The 23,599-nt window shown below is 47.2% G+C and overlaps 1 protein-coding gene across 1 annotated transcript in view; it reads left to right on the forward strand.

The window, feature by feature from the left end:
* Positions 1-11,661, forward strand: part of FAM13A (family with sequence similarity 13 member A) — an 89,400-nt gene extending 77,739 nt beyond the window's left edge. Inside the window, exons 15-19 of the mRNA XM_015411409.1 lie at positions 1,355-1,450; positions 4,240-4,323; positions 7,640-7,836; positions 8,115-8,216; positions 9,730-11,661. Coding sequence (XP_015266895.1) covers positions 1,355-1,450; positions 4,240-4,323; positions 7,640-7,836; positions 8,115-8,216; positions 9,730-9,856 — 606 coding nt within the window. The 3' untranslated portion in view covers positions 9,857-11,661. The remainder of the gene's footprint in view (positions 1-1,354; positions 1,451-4,239; positions 4,324-7,639; positions 7,837-8,114; positions 8,217-9,729) is intronic.
* Positions 11,662-23,599: the final 11,938 nt, after the last annotated feature.

Below are 23,599 nucleotides of genomic sequence, written 5' to 3' on the forward strand. Positions count from 1 at the left end.
TTGAGCCACACAATAAAGTCACGGTTCATATATCAGTATCAGTAACAAGTGCAGAATAAATTACGAAAGAAACACTATGCCACTAATAAAACAACATTTTGAGAATGTGATACTAAGTAGCAAGAGTGTCTCAAAAAGGTAGTATAATAGACAAGAGTTTGGCCAGAGATTGTGTAACTGCAGGACTGACCTTAGCCAACAAAAAGAAAACTACCTGAGGTTCAATGGCAAGTCGGTACTTGCTTATAATGGGGGGAATCCAAAGATCTCGCAATGAGGACCATTGATCACAAACTATGCCAGAGGCACAACAGAATATTAGCAAATCACCCCTTCAATTTGGCTGTTTAGCACAGTGGTTGTTAGGAACAGTAAATATAAAGCTCACTGAGCGGGCCAGTTGCTTGCTCTTTGCCTAACCTGCCGCAAAGGGTTGTTCTGAGGGCCAAATGGAGAGGGGGAACCATGTAACCCCCCCCCCCCCGAGGTTCTTGGAGTAAGGGTAGAAATAAAAGAACATGATAGATTGATACAGAAGTAAATACAGGAATGGACTGGCAAATGAATTTCCTTTCAGTTCCCTAAGAGGATGTCATATTTCAGTAGTTTCTCACAGCTTGCAACATTCCTCTCTCCGCAACATTAACTTTTCCTCTTGATAGATGCAGTTTTGTTGTTTTTAAGTTGATAAGCAAAAGCAGAAAAGTTAATAACTGCAAGGTTTTTTAGATAACATGGCGCCTGAATCAGACTTTAGATGATAGCAAGCCATTCTTTTCCCCTTTTGAGCTGTCTTCTTTGGTGATAGATATGAAACCAAGCACTAGTCTGAGCTACCAGTGCTTCAGGGTGTACTCAACAGTAGCTGATACTGTTACAGAACCTTGGTGCAGCTGTATGATGCAGGGAACAAATTTCCTCTGCAATTGTGCAGCTGCGTATTGTCAGCCGTCCCATCTTTGCTTGATCTTCATTGCTGCCCCAAAGTCAATTTCTTACTCTGATGGCAAGGGCTGATTTGTGAGGACTGAGATAAAAGAGGTAGATACCTGGGCAGCAGGGATCAAGGAGAGAATCATTTGCCAAAGAATCAGATGTTCAGGGCGCCTCTGTCAGCGATGATGTTGTGATTTCTTGCCAGTGTCGGCAAGATGCCCATTTCTAGGCCAGGGAGAAAGCTTGCACTGTTGTTGGGTTTTTTGTGTTCTTTTTTTGTTCTGGTACCTCTTCAAGAAGCTTTGTCCTTCATTCTGACAAACATGAGATTCAGCAGAGGACAGTGAGCAGTTGAGACAGCCTTTTGTTCCCTGAACTCTCATGTGGCCAACTCTGTGTCCTTATTCTTTGTTCTTAGGTCACAAAGCATGAGCGGCAGGTGATGAAGCCCCTGTACGACAGGTACCGCCTGGTCAAGCAGATCCTCTCGAGGGCCAACTCCATCCCTAGCATCGTAAGTATGGACCTTTTCTGGGCCTTTAGCTTGGGTCGCTTCTCACACCGGGTAGGGTGAGAGGGAGAAACCCTGCCTTCGTGCACCGTGCTTACCCCATCGGCTCAGTTATGACCAGCGTCCCCTTTATATCGACTGGATTCAAATCCAGCAGCACCTTAGAGACCAGCACAGTTTTCAGGGGATGAGCTTCCGGGAGTCAAAGCTCCCTTTGTCGGATACCAGATATCTGACCAAGGGCTCTTTGACTCCCGAAAGCTCATCCCCCCAAAACCTTGTCAGTCTCTAAGGTGCTTCTGGACTCAGATCTAGTTGTTCTGCTGCACCAACACAGCCACCCCCTCTGAAACTCTTCCCTGTATAGAAGCAGCTGGACAGATGCACAGGTGTTGATCTCCAAGCCATGGGAAGAGTAAAAAGTTTGGCCCCACTGGGCACTGGGTACTTTTGGTTGCTCCGTCCGTAGTGCCTTAGTGGCAGTCTCGAGAGAATTTCCTTCCATACCGAGGTGCAATGTGGTGGGCATGGATCTTGCACTAACACCGTACCTTGGGTCCCATGGGGCCATCAGAGGCCTTGCTGAACCCTGCTGTGGTCTTCCCCTGCAGCGCCAATGTGAAGCAGCCCGAGTGGGAACGTGAGCTCCTCTTGGGATGCCTGCAGCTTGTGGGGTGCCTACAGTCTGAACCCTTGAAGGAAGGCAGCCCCCTCCATAATGTTCAGGGGACTGTTGTCTGTCCACGGTGTGATGGGGCGCTTTCCCATGTCTATTTACTTCTCTCCCTGGGCAGGCTCCTGCTCTAGTGCAAGACTTTTGGCTGCTTAAGTTGGAGACCATGCCAGAGACATAGATCTGTCTTGGCTGGGGCTGCTCTGAGGGCAGCGCTGGAACCAGCAGCCTGTGAACGGTGCCAGGCCTTTCACTTGTGAGCCAACTTCTAGCTGAAGGGAGATGGGCACCCAGCGTCTGATCTGCGAGGAAGAAAATATGGCCAGTGGCTATGGAGCTGCCATTTGAGCAGAATCCGCCCCCCCCCCATAGGCATATTTTAATGGTCACCGTGCCCGTTCACTTTAGCTCTCTAAACTAATTGTAATATGGAAAACCGACTCCTTTCTAAGTTGAAATTTTCTAAGTTCCGTGTGCACACATGCAGACGGAAGCTTATACCTAGAATAAAACTTGATTGGTCTTCATGGTGCCACCGGACTCAGACTTTGTTCTGCTGCTTCGGACCAACACGGCTACCCCACCCGATCCTTTCTGTGTGGATCCTGGTGTTTTCTTAAAACAAACCTACTAACTGAAAAGCACAGACCTGGGAGAGTAAATTGGTCCACCAGACATCTTTGGAGGCCTTGTTTTGGTTGGGGTGTGACAGGTGCAATTTCAAAAGAGGGGAGCTGTCGGAATTGGAAACAGTGCATCTGTTTTTGTCATGAACTGGAGAAGGAAGGATAGGAAATCCAAGCATGGGGGCAGGGGGAATAGGAGGGAATAAGTGTAGATCGAAGGGGGGGGGGGAAACCTGTGGTCCCGGAAGCTGCCTCAGTCCCTTGACTAATTATTAGAGCTGCAGGGCCTGTCTGGTTTCTAGGTACTGAGAAAACACATTCCCGGTTTTCTTCCACAACCATGAGAGCTAAACGCATGCTTAATTTTTTTAAAAGAAGCTGTAAGAGCACCCAACTTCAGGCTGGATTTTTGCTGCTCTCGGCTGGGCTGGATTCGTTCCAGCGCTGCTTCCTAGACATTGTATCCCCGCCAGGGCCAGTCAGAGGTGCCTTTCCTCTTCCCTTCTGGCCTGCTGCTTGTTTGCCAAGTGAGGAAGTGTCTTCGTCCTTTGCAGATGCCGGACACACACTCCTGTCTTGGCAGCTAATATTTTTTTTAAAGGGTTCTGTTCAGATGAGTAGGTAGAATGTCACATACATCCTCATTGCACTTGTTCTGAAAAGCACCTTTCCTATCAGTCTAAGACAGAATACCTCGGGTGGGTTTCTCTTGAGGAATTAAAAAATAGGGCTAAAGCCGATGGTGCAAGATCAGGTAAAAATATACTTTATTATTCAGTTAAATTTCCAAACATTCCTTACACATTTCTCCAACAGGCTTCATCAGTGTCGTTGTTGTATATGTTACAGATCCCCCTGACAAAGCCTGTTGGTGAAATGCATATATTTTTACCTGATTTTGCACCATCGGCCTTAGCCCTATTTTTCATCTCCTGTGACTGGTGTGGCTCTTTAGTTTCTTGTTCTCTTGTGGAAGCCACATATCAGAACAAAGGGATGCTGCCCAAGGCCATGGATGCCCCCTTCGTTCCCCTTCATTTCAGCGGGGGTTTAAGCTCCACTGGTGGATTGTTTCTATTTTTTAAAAAAGGTATCCGAACTTCAGCTGTCTAGACCTCCTTGTTATCCATAATCCCCCAGGGAGTTATTTGACTCAGGAAGCTCCTGCTTACCAGGAAGCTCCGTATGTGCGCCAGAACCCCTGTCTGCATCCTGGAGGCTCTGCAGAGGGATTCCTACGCTGGTCTTTTTGGCTGTGATAACACAGACACCTTCTTGCATCTGAAAAAAACATAATGGGAGAAGCAGATTTCAGACCCGTGGTTTATGCTGCATAGACACTTTTCTTTTTAAAGAAATGTCACTGAGTCTTTTAAAAATTCGAAATGCATAATTGTGTCTGGTTTGGAAGTGAGTGCTGAAGAGGCACGAGAGAGAGCAAAATGGAGGAGAAAGGGGCCATCATGTAACCTGCTTATTAACGCCTGTCGCAGGGTTCCCCATCCAGCAAGCGGAGAAGTCCTTTGCTGCAGCCAATTATCGAGGGTGAAACTGCGTCCTTCTTCAAGGAGATCAAGGTGAAGAACCTCCTGCTGCTAACTTATTTGCTCGGCCCACATCACTTCCCTTCGCCCGGAATGAAAGTGATTGATTTTGTGTTCCTCATTTGCTGATCCTTTGGCAATGTTTCCAGGGGGGAAAAATAATCAGGAGCTGCTGAGTTCGGCCTTCCTGTGTCCAAGATATTCCGCTTGTGTCTGCTCAAGACATTGCTGGCTCTTTTCCTACTGTGTGCATCTATATATCTAATAGCCAAGGTGCCCCCTACATGTGGATATCTAAATCCGCACAGAGGGGGCACCTGGGGGGCAGAGAGATTTTCCTGCACATTTGGGGCAATCCCCAGATGTGCAGAAAAATCCGAAATCTATAAAAAACTATAAGGGGGTACTTAAATCCCCCCAAAAGTAAAAGAGTGTTTCCTGGGCATGTGCAGAGAACGCACTCACCACTAGGAACTGTGGCAGAGCTGTGCAGGGCTTGCCGCTGTTGCTGCTGGCGGCGGCAGTGCGCAGGGGGGAGCCGCGGCCATTGCTGCTGGGGGGGGAGCCTGGCCGGCCCCGTGGCTAGGTGCCGCGCAGGGCTTGTCACCGTTGCTGCTGGCGGGGGAGGGGAGAAGCCTTGGAGGGCCGGCGCTGGGAACCACGGATCTTGTTACTGTTGCGGTGGGGGGGAGCCTGGTGGCCAAGCAGCTAGCAGCACACAGGGCTTGCAGCTGTTGCTGCTGGCGGCCGTGGTGGCAGGGGGGGAGAAACCTTGGAGGGCCACTGGCTGTTGGGTGGAGGGGGAAGCCTGGCAAGCCCAGCGGACCGCCTGCTGGGCTCTCCTGTGGCCGCTGCCGCCAGCTCCTCTGTGCGGAACTCCTGCTGCTTCAGCAGGCCAGCCCCCCGGGAGCCGCGGGGAATACCCCCCCCCCCGCGGAGTATCGCAGGTCCCGTTTCTTGTGCTTTTATAATTCCAGAATGCAGAATTCTTACTTACAAGCCTCTCCTTCTTTTTCCCTTAGTTTGGGGAATACTTAGAGGCATCTGTCTGCTCTGTTTCTTAGAGGGCCAATCAGTGCCTCTGCTTTCAGTTCCCAGAAACGAATTTTTTGAAGATTACATGTGACAGTGAACATTAATGCCAGGTTCGGGGAGAGGCTGTGACTCAGTGGCAGAGCCTCTGCTTGGCATGCAGAAGGTCCCAGGTTCAATCCCCAGCAGGAGATCAGGGACCAGGTGATGTGAAGGACCTCTGCCCGAGACCCTGGAGAGCTCCTGCCAGTCTGAGTCCTGACCTTGATAGACCACTGGTCTGATGGAGTCCAAGGCAGCTTCATGTGTTCTCATGGCCCCGGTTGACAACACTTTTTTAAATCCTGTCTTAATACTGCATTATTCTCTATCCCCCCCCCCCCCCCCGCTAGATTCCACTTGGCAAAAGCCCCTTTGCATGTTTTTGGAGGGCCTGAGAGTGGTGCCTGGCAGAGCCGCTCTCACCCCCTGCCCCACCCAGGCTAATCTCACCGGCGTAGCCCTCATCAGTTTGCAGATGACATGCTGAATGATGCTATCAGCTGTTTGAAGTTATTAATGTGAAGTTCTGCGGCAACCTTTTCCCCTTGGTTAAGGTGTTTGTGGGCTCGGGGGCAGAATTTGAGGTTTCTCTAAGCGAGCTCAGGGACGGAAGGGCATTCTGAGTGGTGCACAGCTCTCCCATCCGGATGGGACTCCCACACTGGCTGCCGGAGGTCTCCTCCTCCATTTTTCCTTGCTGTCGACTATGTGGACTCGAAGCCTCTGGGGCACCCCACACACACACACGGGTCGGAACTTGAAGGAAGCAGTTTGTCAAATATGCTAGAAGGACACACAACTGGTCAGTTCCAGGTTTCCTGCCATGTATCTACAACACCTACGGTTGCCAGTTTGGTGTAGTGGTTAAGTGTGTGGACTCTAATCTGGGAGAACCGGGTTTGATTCCCCACTCCTCCGCTTGCACCTGCTGATGTGACCTTGGGTCAGTCACAAGCTCTGGCACAGCTGTCCTTGTTTGTGTCAGAGTTCTCTCAGCCCCACCCACCTCACAGGGTGTCTGTTGTGGGGAGGGGAAGGGAAAGGAGTTTGTAAGCCGCTCTGAGACTCCGAGTGAAGGGCGGGGTATAAATCCAATCTCCTCTTCTTCTTCTTCCTCTTCTTCTTCCTCTTCTTCTTCCTCTTCTTCTTCTTCTTCTTCTTCTTCTTCTTCTTCTGGTTGGGAAATACCTGGCTATTTTGAGGGTGGAGCCTGAGGAGAGTGGGTTTTGGGGCATGGAGGGACCTCAGCAGGGTGCAATACCATAGAGTCCACCCTCCAAAGCAGCCATTTTCTCCAGTGGAACTGATCTTGGTCATCCGGAGATCAATTGTAATAGTGGGAGCTCTTCAGGTGCCACCTGGAGGTTTCTCGACACACATTGCCACTAGAGATAAACTATTTAGTGGCAGGGTGACATAGATCACATGATTCCAACCTAGCATCCAGGGACTAAAATCCAAAGCGTATTGAATAGAACAGGAGGAGAAAGGGACGATCTGCTCTCTCACTGTCAATTGACTGTCTTTTAAAGCACTAAACGCATCCCTCTTTTTCAGTTTATTGCATTAGCTCGAAGCCAGGCATCCTTTGCTCGCCCATAGACACAGACCCCCTTCTGTCTCTTCGCTTGGCAGCCTGTCCCTGTGGCCGAATAGGAAGCCAGCCCCTCCCATTTGGACACTGAGACCAAACAACCTCTCTTCCCCAAAGCAGAGAGCCAGCCCTTGCTTTCTCCTGCCTTCCCGCGGTAGGAGGTGCTGTAGAAGAGCCCAGCAGGCTTCCCTGTTGAGTCTGCAGGGAGGGCCCAACCAGCCGTTTTAGGGAGGGTGCTCGAGCTGGAGCCTCTCGGCATTTTGTGTCAGCTCCCAAGGCGTTATGATTGTTGCAGGCCTGTGGCAGCCATTTTAAACCTACGTCTCTGAGATCTTCGTCTGACACCTACCAGTGCACCATTTTGGCTCTCCACACGAACCCGCGTCTCCCCACCGTGAACTGGGTGTGTCCCAGTTTACTCAGTAGTTGGTTGTTTATTCTCCCCAGGCCATTGCCAGATGGAGCAGCCTCTTTGGTCCCCTTCTTGTTTGCACCAGCCACCCCCGTGTGGTCGTCCTGTTCTGTGACTGGCCTTTTCGGTGCTGAAACTGAAGGGCTGCTCTTGATCATCCACTTCTTCTAAGTTGTTTGGAAAGCAAAACGTGTCTTTGACAAACGTGCTCTTTGTGTTGCTTTTCCGGGCCGTATAGCTAATCGTTGGGTCTCCAAATGTCTCCACAGGAGGAAGAGGGTGGCCCAGAGGAAGAGAGCAGTGTGGAACCAGATTTCACAGTCACCATAAAAGCAGACTTTAATGTGCGAAGCTTCTTGGACCAACTAGAAGACGACACGGATGGCTTTGTTTCTCCAGTGGACGACCGGATTCCTCCAAGGAGCAGTCATGATATGGGGCTCTCGAACCTCCATGCTGCCTCTATGTACGTCAGGTTTCTACCAGTCATCTTTCTGTTTCTGAGTGCTTTCGTGAATGCGGAAGCATAATTAAGGGAGAGGAATATCTTGAGACAAATCTAACAATGGAGCATTTCCTTGTCACAGATAAAATACGTTATGATACCATGATGATAAATATCCCGTTGCCTGTCAGATGATAGCTGTAGGTGTAATCTCTCCAGTTTTCCTTGTTTCGTTTTAATGTGTTTAATTGGCTTTTTCTTTATTTGTTCTTTTTGCTGCTTGTTGTTGAATTATGCAGGCCTGAACTTGTAGAACAGCTTCAAGAAGTCAGGGAAGAGAAAAAAAGGATCCGGAAAAAACTGAGAGATTTTGAAGATAATTTTTTCCGACAAAATGGAAGGTAATTTTTCCTCCCACCTAGCTGAGTGAAAACATACAGCCTTGGCCAGGGCTTTTTTTGTAGAAAAAGCCCAGCAGGAACTCATTAGCATAATAGGCCACACCCAACAACAGGAACTCATTAGCATATTAGGCCACACCTCTGACAGTGCAACCCATTGGCATATTAGGCCACATCTCCATGTTACAAGAAGTGTGCTCACCCAGCCACACCCACCTTTTGCTTCTTATTCTGTTTACCTTGTTTGTTGTCAAAACCCAGGCCTTTTTTGTAGCAGGAACTCCTTTGCATGTTAGGCCCCACACCCCAAATGTAGCCAATCCTAATGAGTTTCTGCTGTTGGGTGTGGCCTATTATGCTAATGAGTTCCTGCTGGGCGTGGCCAACTCGGGAGCCAGCCGGAACTCCGTTCCTGTGCGTTCCTGCCCAAAAATAGCCCTGGCCTTGGCTGAGTCGTGGGTTTCACCTTCTGCGTAGCCCTTTGAAGACATAGATCCTTCCCGAGGCTGCTTTAATTCGTGCATAGACATAGTGCAAGTCCTCTAGCTTATGAGAGAGCGTCTGGGAGAACATCTAAGAAGTGCAGAACTCTGTACAGAGCAGGGTTGCCAGCAGGCCTGGACAAAGATGGTCTGTTCTTAATAGGGCTTTAATGTGTGTAAATGGGTAACTGAAGCTTTTCATGGCATGGAGACAGGTGTCACCTGAGAGGGTGAAGTGTGGCTCAGTGGAAGAGCCTCTGCTTGGCATGCAGAAGGGCACAGGTTCAGTCCCTGGCATCTTCAGTTTAGAAAGATCCAGGCAGTAGATGACGGGAAAGACCTCTGCCTGAGACCTTGGAGAGCTGCTACCAGTCTGGGTAGACAATACGGACTTTGATGGACAAAGGTCTGACTCAGCATAAGGCAGCTTCATGTATAATACTATCCCATTAAGGCTCTTTTAAGGGGGCAGAACATTTTTTACCCCTCCAGATTCTTGGCAACCCCAGTGCAGCGCAACCTTGGATCCTCCCATTCACCCTCGGAGCACAAATGGAACCTGCCACTCTCAGCTCTGTCAGCCACAGATGTCATTGATAGACATGTACCATGATGTCAAGAAACGTTTAAAAAGATAGCGAGGATGCACAGCAAGAATACGAGAGCCATCCTAGGTCCCGTTAAGGGCTCACTCTCGGGAAAGTGCTTGTGAGATGGCAGCTTTTGTCTTCTTCCGCCTGTTCAGTATGCTGTCCTTTCCCTCCTCAGTCAGTGAATTGGCTCTTCACTGGTGGCGGAAAGTGCCGTTAAGTCAGTGCTGACTTATGGCATCCCCATAGTATTTTCAAGGCAAGAGACTTAACAGAGGTGGTTTGCCATTGCCTGCCCCTCTGCATAGCAACCCTAGACTTCCCTGGTGGTCTCCTATCTAAGTACTAACCAGAGCCTGCTTAGCTTCCAAGATCTGGCTAGCCTCAGCCATAGAATATATCCGTACCTGAAGCCGTTTGTATCTTCTGTCTTTCTCACAGAAACGTCCAGAAAGAAGACCGTCTTCCCATGGCTGAAGAGTATAATGAATACAAGCAGGTTAAGGCCAAGATGAGGCTTTTGGAAGTCCTGATCAGCAAAAGAGATATTAGTTCCAAGATCATGTAAGGAAGGCATCCTTTACCTTGCCAATAGAGTTAAGAAGTTGGACAAGCCAAAGGAATGATTGCTTGAAGTACTCAGCAAGATCCTTGTATACTGGAAGGGCGTTTGAGCAACTCTCTCCACGGACTGAGAAACCGGACAGTGGAGTCTAGCACCTTTCTTTAGACTTGCGGACTGTCCTTTCTCCAAGTTGGTCAGCCAAACCAGCAGGAAAAGAAGGGGTTACGAAACAAAACAGTCGAAATGCTCTGTTCCGAAGGGGGAGGGGGTGTCCTTTGCTTTGATCGGCTTGTGGCTGAATTTTTTAGATGATCAGAGTCAGATTTATGCCTTCTCCAGAGCGTGAATGAAAAGAGAGATGAACTCGCTTGAGCTGTCGCGAATCGCCAGTAATTATCTGTAATCGTCTGACCAATCAAACACCAGGGTCTGTTGTAATGGGACAGGATGCTGATTCTGAGATTATTCTGTTCAGCTGTAGTGTTTGAAAGCAATATTCTCGGGAATCTTACATATGACTGCGGTCTTGGTTTACTGGCTTGTGGCTGTTTTGGCTTGCCACTGTTCAACGTTGAATTGCCACTCTGAGGGAAACACTGTCTCCTGCCATGGCCTTTGCGTTGACTTCTTTCTCAGAGCTATCGCTTGTCCTTGTTTCTTGACTGCCTCTTCTGTCTGAACAAAGAAGGTCAGATTCAACTAGCTTTCCCACTACCAAAAAAAGGAGGAGATAGTCCCCCTTGACCACCAAAAAAAGAGATACTGGGGACTGTAGGATCTGCCTGTACAGAGGCCACATGGGTTGGAAGCTGTAGTGAGAATGGGAAATGAGTGAACCAGCTGGCTGGATCCAACCCATGGAAAAAAGAAAATGAAAACCATTGTGATTGGGTGTCCTCAAAGTTGTGGCAAGTACTGAGCTGACAAGAGAGTAGCGTGGGTCATTCTGATTGGACTAGGCCAGTGGTTTTCAGATTGGTCTGGGGCAACTTGGGTTTCCTTGGACACTTACCAAGAGGTTGTTTGGTGAGGTGATCGGTAATGGTACACAAGCTTCCCTGAAAGCCAGTCTGTCTTCCATTACTGGTTTTTTCCACCTTTACCACTCCAAGGCCGGGTCCCTGGAATGCTTGCCAGAAACGTCCACAGCAAGCCAAGATTCCATGGCCGGAAGGGCAGGGTTCCATTAAGTTTCAAGTCTTCCTCCAGCGTAAGGAGCCGAGGAAGGACTTTTCCACTGGAGGAAGGCTCCATATTTAGCGAAGTGAAACAGGAGGATGCAGCCCTGTGTTTTAAAACATGGGACAAACCAGCCAATGCTTTGCTGCAACAATTTTGTTCCCCCCGCCCAAAACTTTGGCAGATCCATCAATATGCAGTGATGACGTTGTCCCCTTTCCTGTTCTGTGCTTATCCGAAGCTGTTTTTGCAGCGGGATTGCTGCACTTTTGGAATGGCTTGTGTACAGTTGTAGGTACAATGATGCACTTTAGAGAGAGAGAGAGAGTTTATATTTTTTTAAATATGAGAACTAATAGAAAGCATAACCAAAACTGTACTTTTAAAGAAAAAAATTTGTCTACCTGACATTTTTGTTATGTTGTTTTTTTAGGAAGGAAAAAAAATATGCCTGTGACTGAGCTTTAAGACTTGTCTAGAGAAGCCAGCAGCTGAATAGGAAGTTAATTGTAGTCAGCAGAAAAACCTTCCAGGCACAAGTCCTACGAATTTTTAAATGTGTGTTTGATAAAAATGCCTAATGTCAGATCATGGAGCTGCCTTGGCAAACTGTGTACACCTGTCGAATTAAAAAAAAACACAAGCAAAAAGTGTACGTGCCAGAATTCCAGCAGATGATTGCTTCTCCAAATCGAATCGCAATTACTAAGATTTTCTGATTAAAGTTGATGCAGAAATGTGGGCCGGGATCCAAAAAACTGTCAAATTAGCTCTGTGGACCCAAAAGGTCTTTTTAAGGGTTGCTTTTCTTGAACAGCAGTCCCTGACAACACGCATGACAAGTGTGGGGAAACTTGGGTTTCCTTGGAAACTTACCAAGAGAAGGCGTTGGTGACACAGCATGGAAATCAAGGGTCAAAAGCAAGCCCAAAATCCCACTGGGAGAATGCGATCCATTTTCATGAGACCAAGCGGTTCTTGGGATCTCGGTCATCATTTTCAGTGTCTCTTTGCTTGCCAAAATAACCTTCTTTAATGTAGGTGTGACATCTCTACTTCCAGTGTCCGGATTTAGTGTGAAATGCGCCCTGTGCTGGGTACACTCACAGCTTGCTATGAAACGGGCACAGTATGAATGTGGACATGTGTGTCTTAATTCCCTGCTCCAACACACATTTGTATATTTCAAATTGCTATTATAAATGAATGAGGCTGAGACATATTTTAAAACCAATTAAGAATGATAATTAACGAACCACTTTTAAGCTATAAAGTTTCCTTGAATTAAAAACTGGGGCCGGGGGAGATGCTTATAATTTGCTTGCAGGCAACAGTGGCATTTTTCTGATTATGCTTGAGTAAATGGACAAATGGTTACTTATTATTTGTATGTTGAAGTTTGGAACCGATTAACTGTTTCTTTTAATGATTTTGTTAGACATCAGGGTTGGATTTGCATTTATATGCAGATAGGGCTAATCTGAAAAGCAGTACTCTGAAAAGGGGAGCAGTAGCAGCTTTCCTGAATGGCAAAAAAAATGGTGATTCAGTCCAGGAGGAGAAGCCAGCTTGCTATCCCAGGGCGCATTGTTGGAGGGTATAGAAAGAAACTTCTCAATGCCCTTCTTAGGAGAAGAAGACTACCAGTTGGAGGACTTCATAGTCGTTTGAGCTTGAGAGTTTCCCCCAGAACACAGGACATTGTTGGAGAGTATAGAAAGAAACTTCTCAATGCCTTTCTGTTAGGAGAAGAAAACTACCAGTCGGAAGACTTCATAGTCTGAGCTTGAGAGTTTCCCCCAGAACACAGGAAATCAAACCTTTTTAAAACAAGGTTAAAATTCTTGGGGCCAGAGGCCACCCAGCATGCAAATAAGTATGGAGTCTCATAGTCTGGTTCAGTGTCCCCTCTAAGATGAGTTAGTGTGAGCTAGCTCACCGTTCTTTAGCCTCTGGCTCACATATTTCCATCTTAGTTCAGGCTCCAGAGCAAACTAATTTATGCAGTAGCCAAATAGCTTGCTCACAACTTTAATGTAAGCAGTTCACAAAGTACAATTTGTGCTCGCAAGACTCCACAGCTTAGAGGGAGCATTGGACCTGATCCTGTTTTTCTCCCTGGGAACGTTTGTGAGTCAGCTCTAGAATGGTCAACAAGTTGTTTACATCTGTGTTGGTCCAAAAGTAGAAGCCAAAAACACCATCCATGTAAATACATGGTGGTTATATGGACGGTGTTCCTACCCGTCAGGTTCATTCAGGAGTGGCTCAAGAAAGGACCGTGCCATTTGGAAGATGCTGAGTGGAAAGTGCATTGCTTCAGAGTTGACCTTTCTGTAAGAATTCCACTTCATGTGTCCTGTGGCTGTCCTTAGCAGCAGGTTATCCCCCATTCAGAGCCAAGTCAAACCAGTGGACAGGAATGAATTAACAGTCCTCCGTGCAGCTTGACCATCCCATAATGCACCAGACAGATCATTGGCCCAGACTTCACAACGTAATCTCACTGCCTATAAAACTTAAGACCATAAACCTTGTCCCTGAGAGCTCAGCACATAGGCAGAAGTGCCCTCTAAGGACTAAAATTCCCAGGATTCCTCTGAGGCAGTTAAATTCTAATAAAATGGCAGTGTAGACATGTCCCTTCTCACCATTCTCTGATGTACACTGGCCCATTATAAACTGCAATTTTAGAAATTGGGGGACAGTAGACCTCTCACGAGGCAATCATGTTTTCATAAGGATATCTGTTTCTGTAGAACTAATGCCAGGTCTCACAAAGTTCTGCTCTCCCGTCTCCATTTCTCCTATGAGATGGATGAAGGGAAATGATGTAGTACAGACACAGGGGTGATTCCTTGAAAAACTGCATTTTTTTTTTTCCTTTGAACAATGCTGAACCTGGATAATTTTGCTAGCAGGCATCTCGTGGGCTCTATATGTTATCTCAAAACACTTTCTGAGTTTTGTAGTGACAAACTAATGTGGACAATCTCTGGAACTCGTATTCCCACCGGTACACAAGATGTCAAGTTGTATTCCATCTCTGTTAGGTGTTCAAAACTTGCCTGAAAGTGTACGTTCAGTCTTTACACCTGCTTGACCCTTGTGTGACATCGGCATGCATTGACAAATCCACCTTTTGTGTGTCTGTCCTTATTGAGTGGTCTCTATAATCACACAGTCTCAGACACAAACCATGGCAAAGTTCTCTCCATAAACCCCTCTAACAAGAGAGCTGTGCAAAAATCACAGTACAGGCCTGACGGGAACGGGAGAATTTCCCCATGGATTGTGCCCCTTCTGGTGTATGTATATAGTTTGATTGCAATTTGAAATCTGAAGCCAACTTCTGTCACAGATATGCCTGCAGGAAAATCCTTTCATCTGACTTTATTCTAAGTTTGAAAGTAACCTGTACAATTTCCTCCCAGCAATGATCCGCTTTCTGCCCCAGATTATGAAACCTTTTTGGGCTCAGTTCTATGTTTACATCACATCATGTCAGCAAAATTCATTCGAAACACTGAATCTTTTTTCAACATGTAAAACTGATTTGACAAAATGTTGTATGTGTACATTTTCGTACATGATTGTATTTTGTACAAAACAAAGGAAATAAAACCTATTTTTGACTGCAAGAGCCTCCAGCTGTCTTTGCCAGAATGGCATTTATCCATACTTTAATCATGTCAGGGGCTCTTAAAGTTCTTCATGATGGCCCTCTTGAAAGTGGGCATTGTGGCTGTCGTGGGCAGCGGCTCGAAAGGTTCTCTAATAGCTGCCACCACTCTGTTATGGGTCACCTCAGGAGGGGCCCAGAGCACCCGCCCTCCTCTTTTATATAGTACTTTCCCAGTCGGTTTCCCTTTATACATGCCCAAATGAGGCATGAGGACCCAGGCAGAGTAACAAACTAGTTTTATTAAAGAGATATGATAACAACTGAATTTCAAAAACATGTAGGAAAAATAAGCAAAGTATAGGTAGGTAAATCAGTAAAATAATAAATCCTAACGTGTCTGACTTCCCTAGGTACCAGATCTCAGACTGACTTTGGATGAGGGACCCCTCCTTCTGCAGCAGCTTCACCAGCCCTGCTCCCTGAGAGAGGACAGGACACCCTCCCTATTTGGGCAAGGACTTCTATCTCTTCATCCCAGGCACCACCCTCTGCTCCACTGCTAGTGTAGTTTTCCCTCCAAATCACCTGTTAGCCAGTCATACGGTCCAGAGGAAACCTGGGGAATGTAGGCTCTGTAGTCACTGTAATACAGGCTTCTCTGAAGCCACTAGGCCTCCCTGGAGCCGGTAGGTCGTACCACTATAGGCCCAGGATCATGACAGTGGCTAACTTACAGTCCTTTTCTGCTTTCAGAGGATTGGAGCTGTGATCTGGATAGAGACCAGTGAAATGGCAGCATTTAACAACAGTGTTATTGGTGCAAAACGCATTGACCAAGTTGGTTAACTGTACTGGTGATAGATTCAGGTGGGTAGCCATGTTGGCCCGAAGCAGTAGAACAAGGTTGGAGTCCAGTGGCACCTTTAAGACCAACAAAGATTTATTCAGGGTATAAGCATTCATGTGCATGCATGCATGCACACTCCTTCAGATAGTGTGCATGCACACAAAAGCTTATACCTTGAATAAAACTTTGAAATTAAAGGTGCCACTGGATTCAAACTTTACTCTGTATTGGTGATAGTAGAAAAGAGCAAGAGTCCAATAGTACCTTAAAGACAATCAACATTTCTGGCAGGGTATGAGCTTTCGTGAGTGAGCAGTGACTCACAAAAGTGAGCAGTAACTCGTAAGTGAGCAGTGACTCACGAAAGCTACAACCCTGCCACTAATTTTGTAAAGTCTAAGGTGCTACTACAAACAGACTAACATGGCTACCCATTTTGTGCTGGTGATAACATGGAGGTTCTACAGGACACTGATAATCCTTTCAGAACCCATCCAAGCAAACGTTGACACAGTGCATTGGAGAAGCTGGACTGTACCTGCTTAACCAGCATACTTGGCCTGGATGTCCACACATAGAGAGCCCTTTGTGTGATGCTGGGCTTCCACACATAATCCTAGTCTGCAAACCATTTTCTCTTTTTAGAAGGAAAAATTATTCATTTTGCACGTTACTTATGCATGTGGTGGAAGAGTGGGCAGTCCATATAGGCCCTGTTCATAACGCAAACTGTATCGACACGTAAATGGGTGGATCCTGTGAAATGTTGACAAGGGTGGATTTCTACCAACAGAGCATGAGTTTCCCACTTGCCATTTGGCCTGGCTTTTAACCAGAGTTTGGGGAACTAAACATGGTCGGCTGTGGTTAGTATGTAGATGGGAAACCACTGAGGAGGACGGGTTCCTATGCAGAGATGGCAACTACCTCTGCTCATCTCTTGCCTGGAACATCCCAGGAGTTGGCTGTGACTCAGTGGCAGATTCTTTTACCAATTAATGCACATATATCTGGCACTGCACCACAGCTGCACATTTTCCTTGTGTGCATACACACACTTCGTTGATTAGTGTGACATTCCATGGTGTTTAGATAAGATGCCAGAATGGGAGACAAACACTCAGAACTGGGAGTCTGACAGCCGCTTATACAGAAGGGCATTCTACTTTTTTGTTGTTCAGTCGCACAGTCGAGTCCGACTCTTCGCGACCCCATGGATCATCTCCCGCCAGGCCTTCCGGTCTTCCGCCGTCCTCTGAAGTTGGCTCAATTTCATGTTCGTTGCATCGATGACACTGTCTAACCATCTCATCCTTTGCCGTCCCCGTCTTCTTTGACCTTCAATCTTTCCCAGCATCAGGGTCTTCTCCAGTGAGTGCTCCCTTCTCATTGGGTGGCCAAAGTATTTGAGCTTCAGTTTCATTATCTGGCCTTCCAGGGAACAGTCAGGGTTGATTTCTTTGAGGATTGACTGATTTGATCTTCTTGCAGTCCAAGGGACTCTCAAGAGTCTCCTCCAGCACCATAGTTCAAAAGAATCTATTCTTCGGCGCTCGGCCTTCCTTATAGTCCAACTCTCACAGCCATACATGACTACTGGGAATACCATTGCTTGGACCATGCGTATTTTTGTTGGCAGGGTGATGTCTCTACTTTTTATCATGCTGTTTAGGTTCGCCATCGCTTTCCTCCCAAGGAGCAGGCGTCTTTTAATTTCATGGCTGCAGTCACAGTCTGCGGTGATTTGATGACTAGGGAGCCATGTACCTGATGTTATCTGCAGGTCGTCTTGAAGAAACAGGCTCTGAAGAACTGCTCTTCCAAAAGCAGCATCAGTTTTAGCACAGTGCATCACCACCAGGAACTTCTCAAAGGCTGAAGTCAGTGAACCAATAGCAGACCTGCAGAGATATGTCACCAAGTATCTGGAGAAAGTGGCAGAATCAGGAGCCATAATGACCCTTTCACAGTACTAGCTTGCTTGATACGTTCGCATCAAACTTTAAAGCCAGGCATCTTTCCCGGCATTTGAAAGACATGTTTGCACTCACTGGAGAAAACCCTGATGCTGGGAAAGATTGAAGGTCAAAGAAGACGGGGACGGCAAAGGATGAGATGGTTAGACAGTGTCAGCGATGCAACGAACATGAAATTGAGCCAACTTCAGAGGACGGCGGAAGACAGGAGGGCCTGACGTGATGTGGTCCATGGGGTCGTGAAGAGTACTTTCAGCATAACCCCCTCCCTCGCCCACTGTACTTTCTCCTCAGTGCTTGTTGCTAGGCAACCAGGTTCTGTCAGTAAACGGCCCTTTCCACAACTCATTGAGGCCAGTCCTGATAGGATTGCCAACTCCAGGTGGGAAATTCCTGGAGATTTGAGGGATGGAGCCTGGAGAGGGTGAGGTTTGAGGAGGGGTGGGACCTCAGACAGGTGCAATATCATAGACTCCACCCTTCAAGCCAGCCATTCCCTCATGGGGAACCATTGTTGACAATCTCCAGGTGGGGGCTGGAGATCACTCAGAATTATACCTGCTCTCCAGGAGGGAGGGGGAGGAGATGGAAAGCTGAATCCAGGGGGCAGATAACGGTAGGTTGATGGTTGGCTGGGAGGGAGATAGGGTTGCCAACTCCAGGTTGGGCGATTCATGGAGATTTGAGGGGGGGGGACCTCAGACAGGTGTGATGCTATAGACCACCCTCCAAGCCAGCCATTCCCACATGGGGAACCATTGTTGCCAGTCTCCAACGGAGGGATAGAGATCATGCAAAATTACAGCTGCTCTTCAGATGGCAGAGATCAGTTACCCAGGAGAACATGGTGGAATCTCTGTCATTATACCCTGCTGAGGTCACCACAGCACTCTCCCAGAGCCTCTTCCTAGAGCTCGTTGTATTTATTTCCACAATGAGCCTTATCCCTAGTGTGAGTATACTGCAACTTTTGCATTATTTGGATTTTTGAACTGAGCGGTGGCTCAAGTGGTTAAGACGCTGAACTGCAGGCTGTGGAAGGTCAGTAGTTCAGCAGTTCGAGACCCGGGTGCCGCTTGATGGAGTGAGCTCCCATCTCTAGTTCCAGCTCCTGCCAACCTAGCAGTTCGAAAGCAAGAAACTGCAAGTAGATAAATAGGTATTACTTCGGTGGGAAGGAAACAGCGTTCTGTGCGCCTTGGTGTTTAGTCATGCCGGCCACATGACCACGGAAACGTCTTCGGACAGCGCTGGTTCTTCGGCTTTGAAACGGAGATGAGCACTGCAACCCTAGTCGGATTCGACTGGCTTTCGAGCAAGGGAACCTTTACCTTTTTAAATGTTCCTTTGGAACTGAGCATCCTGTGGGATGTTGCACCTTAAACTCTGCCTTGGCCATTCTGTTTATCACGTCCTTCTGTTTTTGAGGTTGCAAACTTCGCACATACTTGCCAAAACCAAAACAAAAGAGCTATGGAACTGAACAACCGGGCTCAACCACAGAAACAGAGTAACTGCCATTAATGGGTTGGGAAACCAAAAAATCCAGGTCTTTTTGGTGGCAACCAAAGGGTGTAATGGAAGGGCGGCATTTTCTTTGTTGGGATTATTTTATGCTTCCAGTGTCAGCAAAGAATGGAAACAAGTACAACTCACACTGGCACTTGGCTTAATAATGCCAAAGCAACAGCATGTAACTCTGGGATAAGCCACATTAAATTGGCTTTGGAGAAGAGCCAGAGCCCATGTGACTATTCATTTTCTGCCAAGATGGCTGCTTACCTGTTTCCAAAAAACACTCCCCATGGCTAGGTCTAGAGGCACCAGGGGGTCTTTCCTAATGCAAAAGGGATTAAGAGCTCAGCTACACATGCCTTTTCTCTTCCCAACTATGACTTGCAGCTAAAAACCTGGCCTGGCTTTCTTTTAACTACTAGGGAGAGGCTGAGAGCACCTTGGATGGTTTGGGGATGGAAACAGTACCCAGTCGTTTCTGCCGTATACTGGATAATAGGACTTGTTTAGTTACCTAATTCTAGATATGATCAGAACCTTTTGGTTCCAGTCCAGAAGGTATTGTTGTGGCTTCCTCTTTTGCAAGTTTTAGGTGAGGTTATTTATTTAGAATATTTGTAAACTCACCTCACACACCTAGAGCACTCAAGAGAGGTTTTGTGGATGTAATAGAAGAGAAATAGAAACGGTTGAGCACGTACTCTTACACTGTAAATTGTTAAATGACATTCGAGTGGAATTTATAGAAGCCCCCCTTAGGTTGGTAGTAGGCCAACCGGATAGAAACAAGGTACATTATCTCCTTACTTCACGAGACCCGGAGATCATTGAACTGACCGCTAAGTTCCTTCATGGTTTTATAAAATGGAAGAATGACTCTGAGCATATTAATGATTCTTAATTTATAATTTAAAAACTTAAAAGTCTAGATTTCAATTTAGTGTACGACTCAGCTATCTGCTGCATGGTCAAATCTATCTTGTGACAACCTGAGGTATGTTATAGGCCTGACATATTCTTGGAATGGTTTACCTTGATTATCCATTTTATAATCTCTACAGGATTGTATTAATACTGGGAAATGTTTATTTTAATATTTTATGCCAATAAAAGGTATTTGACTTTGACGAGAGCTCACAAAAGACTGTAGAATACAGGCTGGATTTCTGGATTCCAGTGCATTGTTCTGTGGATATTCTGTTGGTTAACCAGCATGTGGTTTTGGCAATGCACTGTATAAAAATTTCACATCAATAGATGGACACCCATCATATCGCATCATCTGACTGTCTTATTTTGAACCAGGCCACTGGTCCATCACCTAAATCCCAACCCTTTTCATTGGAGATGTTGGGGATACTCTGCCCCTGAGCCACAGTCCCCTCCACCGCGCAGGCCGGACCCAGTGAGCAAGCATAATTCTGTTACCTTAATTCCCCCTTCCTACCAGGCTGGCTCAGGACAAACCAAATATGAATCCCGGCGGTCTTATTTTAACTATGTGTCATTTGTGAAACTAGGATTGCCTTGAACCTCCAGGCTGGATTACTGCACTGGCTTCTGGTTGAGTACCGGACCAAATGCAAGGTTTTGGTTCTAATCTCTGAAGCCGCATGCAGTCTGGGGCCAACATACCTTCAGGACCGTCTCTCCTGGTACATCCCTCAAAGAGTGTTATGCTCTGTGTACCAACATCTGCTGGTGATCCCCAGCTTGAAGTCAGCTTAGCCTCAACCAGAGGCAGAGCCTTTCCAGCTGTGGTGCCAGCCTAGTAGAACACCCTCCCAAGAGAGATCTGGGCCCAGCCAAACCTAAAGCAGTTTCACAGGGCCTGTAAATCGGAGATGTTCTGCCAGGCCTATGGTTGAGGCGGCGGTGACTTATGCAACATTTTGTTGTGGGTCCTCTCTTGTTACATCAGAATGCCCACATTCCACATGGATCAAAACCACAGCTGGGCTCCGATCACACCACCGAGGAAATGCAGGCGGGAAGCGAGGCTGTTTGCCCCGGGGCGAACTGACGCGCGTTTGCGTGATCAGACTTCCGCCCGCCTGCCCCACAGTTCCGGATACTATTAACCTTTCCCCGGTGGCTTTTTGCAACGCTCCTGCGGCCCAACAAGACGCCCCGCCAACGACTCCGGGACGCTGGACAGATGTGTCTGTCTGATCGCGTCCCTTTAATCCGCAGGGGAATCGTATGTCTGCCGCAGCTTCAGGTACGTATGATCGCAGCCCTGGTTAATAACTTCAAATCCTGGTTTCAGATCCTGGTTTGATGTAGCTGAATTCACCATACTGGTATAGCCCATGTTCAGACAATAACCGGAGTTAAATTAGGACACAATTTCATGTTATATCTGAACTGAGTCACAGATCTTGCCTTCCAACTTCTTCATTAGGCTCAGCTCATGTGTAATGCTGTCCAGCAGTGACTCAATTAAAGAGGACTAAAGTGGGGGAGGGGAGTTAAGAGGCAGAGATGAAAGTCTGAAGGAAACAGTACATTTATTGCATAATACCAGGCTATGTACTCACACATAGAAAATAAACATTTCATAGACCTGTATTTAATGCTGTATTACAAAGAGGCTGATGGGCTACCAGAGTAGCAAACCGGGTTGTTCATTTTTAAAAAGCTCCTGAAAGCCTTTCATCGCCTTACCTCACAAGGTGCAACACCCTCCCCCCGGCATGGTTCATGGTACCTACTAAACAAGGTACATAAATAGTGTGTGGCCCAATCCAACCAAAGCTTTTAAATCCCACTGAAACCCATGGAATAATTCCATTACAATAATTCCATCATAGCTACCTCTCTTCTGGGTTAACTGTGAGCTAATTTTGACAGGATTGACACAATAATTCCATCATAGCTACCTCCAAGTTAGTTGGCTTTCTTCTGGATTAACTGTGAGCTAATTTTGACAGGATTGAGGCCATCATTTTATATAAATAAATCCACTTTTCAACAGCAGGTTTTAAATTAACACCAGATCTTGGAAAACAGGGAGAAGTTATTCACCCTAAGATCTGAGGGAAAGAAGGAGATCTTGGGAGAGAGTGGTGGAGGGAACAGAAAACTGCTTCATCAGCTTGCCGCATGCCCCCCCCCCCCCCCCGGAGTATGAACGGTTGTGGGCCAGGACCCCACAGAGGACTGGTGGTTCTTGAACCTTACAGAGAAGGCCGAAATGGGCCACCCATTGAAAGAGGAGCCCAAGGGAGCTAAGCAAGGCCCGATCCTTTGTGCAGCTGGTTCACTGTGGCAGCAAAAGGGTTCCACGGTGCCCACCAAGGGGCCCGCCCCAACTACACCTGAGGGGCAGCTGGATTCCACTGGAGATCACTTTCAGAATACTACTCCTGAACAAAGAAAGGGGAGAGGAATGCCACACTGAAATATGGCCACCTCCAAATCCAACTGCACAAAAGTTAAATTTTACAGCAGAGATCACCGTCTAAGTGCAGCGGGACATGTTGGCAGCTCTGTCCCGATTTTTCCCAACAATATGAAAGGGGGGGGGGGGAGAAAGACACCTAATCTAAATGTAGACGACCATTTAAAGTGCGGGAGCAGGGACACAGATTATTGTTCCACTCTCTGTAAGCATTAAGTGCTGTCGAGGCGCTTCCAATTTACGGCGACCCTGTGAATGAACGGGGGGCCTCCAAGACATCCTATTTATCAACGGCTTTGCTCAGTGTTTCATTTGTTTACTTCATTTATACCCCACCTTTCTCCCCAGTGAGGACCCAAAGCCGCTCACATCATTCTCCTCTCCTCCATTCATCCTCACAACGACCCTGTGAGGTAGGTTAGGTTAAGTGCGAGTGGGGGAATCGACCTTGGGTCTCCCAGGCCCTAATCCAACACTCTTAACACAACACATGCTGGCTCTGAGAAAACCAAAATAAATCATGGCTCCATAACAGTGTTCCTTCTAAGCTGAGTTAGGGTTAGCTAGCTCACAGTTTTTTAGCCTCTGGCTCACACATTTTTGCTCAGCTCAGGAAGGATGGCTCCAGAGCAAACTAATTTATGCAGCAGCCAAACCACTCGCTCACAACTTTAGTGCCAGCAGCTCACAGAGTAGAATTTTTGCTCACGGGACTCCACGGCTTAGAGGCAGCATTGCTCCATAAGACGCTTTTCCCCTGCACTGGGAAATATTTACGGAGAATTCCACCCATCCACATGTGTGCAGGTAAACACAATGGCAGGGCAGTCGTGGCAGTGATGTCCAGTAGTTAAACAGCACAAAAAAACCCACCCAGAGTTAAAGGGCCCTCCCTTACATGCCAGTCTCCCCCCCCTTTAAAATGTGTGTGTGGGGGGCAATATTCTTTAACAAAAATGTCAAGAACGTCACAGAAACAGACATAGTGGGATGGATCCAGCTAGCTTTTTCACCCAAACTAACCTAGTTCCCCTCCTTCCTATAGCCCCCGCCCCCATTCCCACATGACTCTTGTCCAGACAGGTCCCACGGTGCCCAGGGTAAGGCCCCTGCTTCCTTCTTCTCTAGCAGAAAAGCTACTGGGATCCAGGCCAGCCTGTAATTCCACTCCCAATCTGTATGATCTTTAAAATGACTTCTC

The sequence above is a fragment of the Gekko japonicus genome, unplaced genomic scaffold (assembly GCF_001447785.1).
Source record: "Gekko japonicus isolate JY-2015 unplaced genomic scaffold, Gekko_japonicus_V1.1 scaffold3037, whole genome shotgun sequence".
NCBI classification, from domain to species: domain Eukaryota; kingdom Metazoa; phylum Chordata; class Lepidosauria; order Squamata; family Gekkonidae; genus Gekko; species Gekko japonicus.